The 3085-nt window shown below is 31.6% G+C and overlaps 1 protein-coding gene across 1 annotated transcript in view; it reads right to left on the bottom strand.

The window, feature by feature from the left end:
* LOC106475847 (dual 3',5'-cyclic-AMP and -GMP phosphodiesterase 11A-like) overlaps positions 1–3085 on the bottom strand; it is a gene marked incomplete at its 3' end in the record, with an annotated part of 22530 nt that overhangs the window by 9171 nt on the left and 10274 nt on the right. Inside the window, exons 5-6 of the mRNA XM_013936520.2 lie at positions 1309–1376; positions 538–640 (exon numbers count right to left, since the gene is read on the bottom strand). Coding sequence (XP_013791974.2) covers positions 538–640; positions 1309–1376 — 171 coding nt within the window. The remainder of the gene's footprint in view (positions 1–537; positions 641–1308; positions 1377–3085) is intronic.

Genomic DNA, 3085 nt, shown 5'->3' with positions numbered 1-3085 from the left:
ATAAATAAGAATAAATTTTTAAGCGTTTAATTGAAAATAACAATTCACGTAATTCATAAAATTGCTGCGATTCTGCTGGATAAAAACAAACAATGCGCATGCTTGGTAACATTTGTTCTGACACCAGAACCAATTGTTGTTGGTCGAGTTTATCAGGAAGAATGAAAGATAAAAATTACAAATGATGTATTCTGAAACAACCACTCTTATACGTTAATATTTTAATATTATTATGCTCAGTGACACTAGTAGAATAACCACCTTTATACACTAATATTTTAATATTATTATGCTCAGTGACACTAGTAGAATAACCACCTTTATACACTAATATTTTAATATTATTATGCTCAGTGACACTAGTAGAATAACCACTTTTATACACTAATATTTTAATATTATTATGCTCAGTGACACTAGTAGAATAACCACTTTTATACGTTAATATTTTAATATTATTATGTTCAGTGACACTAGTAGAATAAACACTTTCATACACTAATATATTAGTATTATTATGCACGAACACTTTTTTACCTTGATGGGATCGCTAACGTTCAGCACCTCTCCTGTGGAAGCGACTCGTTTAGCGAAACGAAGAAGTTCTACGGACGTTTCTGATTGTGGTGCTGGAGTAAAGCTGAAATTTAAATATTTTACATGCATGTTATAAAAACAGGTTTTATGTTGATGCTAAATTATTACTAAAGAATAACGCTGTTGATGAAAGCTTGACACTGTAGCGGGTTATATACAGAAAATAACTGAAATCTATATTCGTGAGTTTAGAATTATATAGTTTCTCTTCCATCATTCTACTATGTGTCTTTACCAGATCTAAAAAATTCCAGAAACTTCTAAATACTGGAGATCATTTTCTTACAAGTTATATATGATACAAATTCAAGATTTTCTCATAAGCTACAAAAGCCACGGTTATGATTATTTGTTTGCTAAAATTGTGGAATCTGAAATTGAATTTGTTATGAAATGTGAAGCAGAAAAACTGAATTTAGTTTCTTAGTTTAAACATCTAACGAGAGCCCACGGAATCTAGTAGTATCACATAATTTAACTGTACTATACATCATCTTGAGGTATTTAAAAAGGCCGAGGGGTAGCTTAGCAGCATCTAGAATAGTTATAAACAAATTACAAAAACGGGAAAATGTTCAAAAATTATTTTAAACTTTCCAGAAAATTTCTTTGACCTTGAACAAAGCTTCAGTTATGAAACTGTTTAGCAAATTCGAGTGATTCACTCAGGTAAAGAATTAAAATGATGAAAGACACATATCGTTAACTTACCTAGTGTCAGGGGACATCGGAGCAAGAGGAGGAGAAGTTAACTCAAATGTCTTGGAAAATTTCACATTCTGGAAGATACTTCAGTTATTTTATATTACTAACATAAACATATTAAATGATAATAAAGTATATTGTCTCAAAAGAGAATATCAGATAATATCAAAGTTATTCTGCTTTAAAAACTGGTCGTCAGGAGTTATCAATGAAACATCTTTTTCTGGTTTAAAATTGATCATTAAGAGCTGTCAATGAAACATATGATCAATTTTAAACAAGAAAAAATTGACAGCTCTTGATATGTTTCATTGACAGCTCTTGATGATCAATTTTAAACAAGAAAAATATGTTTCATTGACAGCTCTTGATGATCAATTTTAAACAAGAAAAAGATGTTTCATTGACAACTCTTGATGATCAATTTTAAACCAGAAAAAGATGTTTCATTGACAACTCTTGATGATCAATTTTAAACCAGAAAAAGATGTTTCATTGACAACTCTTGATGATCAATTTTAAACCAGAAAAAGATGTTTCTGATCAATTTTAAACAAGAAAAATTAAGAGCTGTCAATGAAACATCTTTTTCTTGTTTAAAATTGATCATCAAGAGTTATCAATGAAACATCTTTTTCTGGTTTAAAATTGATCATCAAGAGTTTCAATGAAATATCTTTTTCTGTTTAAAATTAGTCATCAAGAACTGTTATTGTGGTTTAAAATAGGTAATAATGAACCAGGGTCTTCTTGTTTAATACTGGTCGTCAAGAGGTATCAATGAACCAGGTTCTCCTGGTTTAATATTGGTCGCCAAGAGGTGTTAATGAAATATCTTATTCTGGTTAAAGATTGATATCAGGAGGTATCAATGAAACATGTTATTATGGTATAAAATTGGTTGTGAAAGAGTATCTGTGAAACATGTTCTTCTGGTTATCTTGTTGTTGTTTGTTTTAGACATTAGGCTATCTGCCATGACCACCGCGAAGAATCAAACACCGGATTTTAGCGTTGTATCTCCATAAACTTAACGCTAACACATCAGGGGACCTTCTGGTTATCAAAGTAACAGGGTTTACAACTTTCAAACGCCAGTAACTAGATATGAAACATTTTTTTCTGCTTTCTAGCATTTTGTAAACAGAGGGTTAGGTACAGTATATTAAAGGGATTTTGAATATGTAAATCAACAAGTAACATGACAACCACAGTAAATATAATGTTGTGGTGGAACAAAAATGTATTAGAACGACATTTTGACATTGTGTGACGTTAGTAAAATAAGTATTGTGATTCCATCGAAAACTGATCGTTTTGGGGAGCAGTATGTAAAATCCTTTTTCGAAAAAAAGTATTAATACACTTAGATCACATAGATGTATTCAGATCGAGGATTTAGAGCTTCCAAGACGGGAATATACTTTGTGCATAATGGCACTGGAAAACTAAGGAATATGGATCAACTTAAGACACCAGGTTCATACAGAAAGAGACTTGCATCAAGTCGTACCTCAGCCGTGATAAACAAAGTGCGGTGTCTTGTAAAAGATGGAAGCCCACAACAAAACGTCAGTGACAAAATCCGCTCACGTGTTCTACTTAATACCCACGAAATACCATTGAAAGGGTATTGCGTGAAGCGGGTATTCGTGCTATTAACAAAAGTCGTTATTTTACATGGTAGTATTCGGTGTATTCTGAAACAAAAGTCGTTATTTTACGTGGTAGTATTCGGTGTATTCTGAAACAAAAGTCGTTATTTTACATGGTAGTATTCGGT

The sequence above is a fragment of the Limulus polyphemus genome, unplaced genomic scaffold (genome assembly GCF_000517525.1).
Source record: "Limulus polyphemus unplaced genomic scaffold, Limulus_polyphemus-2.1.2 Scaffold9272, whole genome shotgun sequence".
Classification (NCBI taxonomy): Eukaryota; Metazoa; Arthropoda; class Merostomata; order Xiphosura; family Limulidae; genus Limulus; species Limulus polyphemus.
Note: the sequence above shows the minus strand (reverse complement) of the source record. Positions and strands in the feature narration are given on the sequence as shown.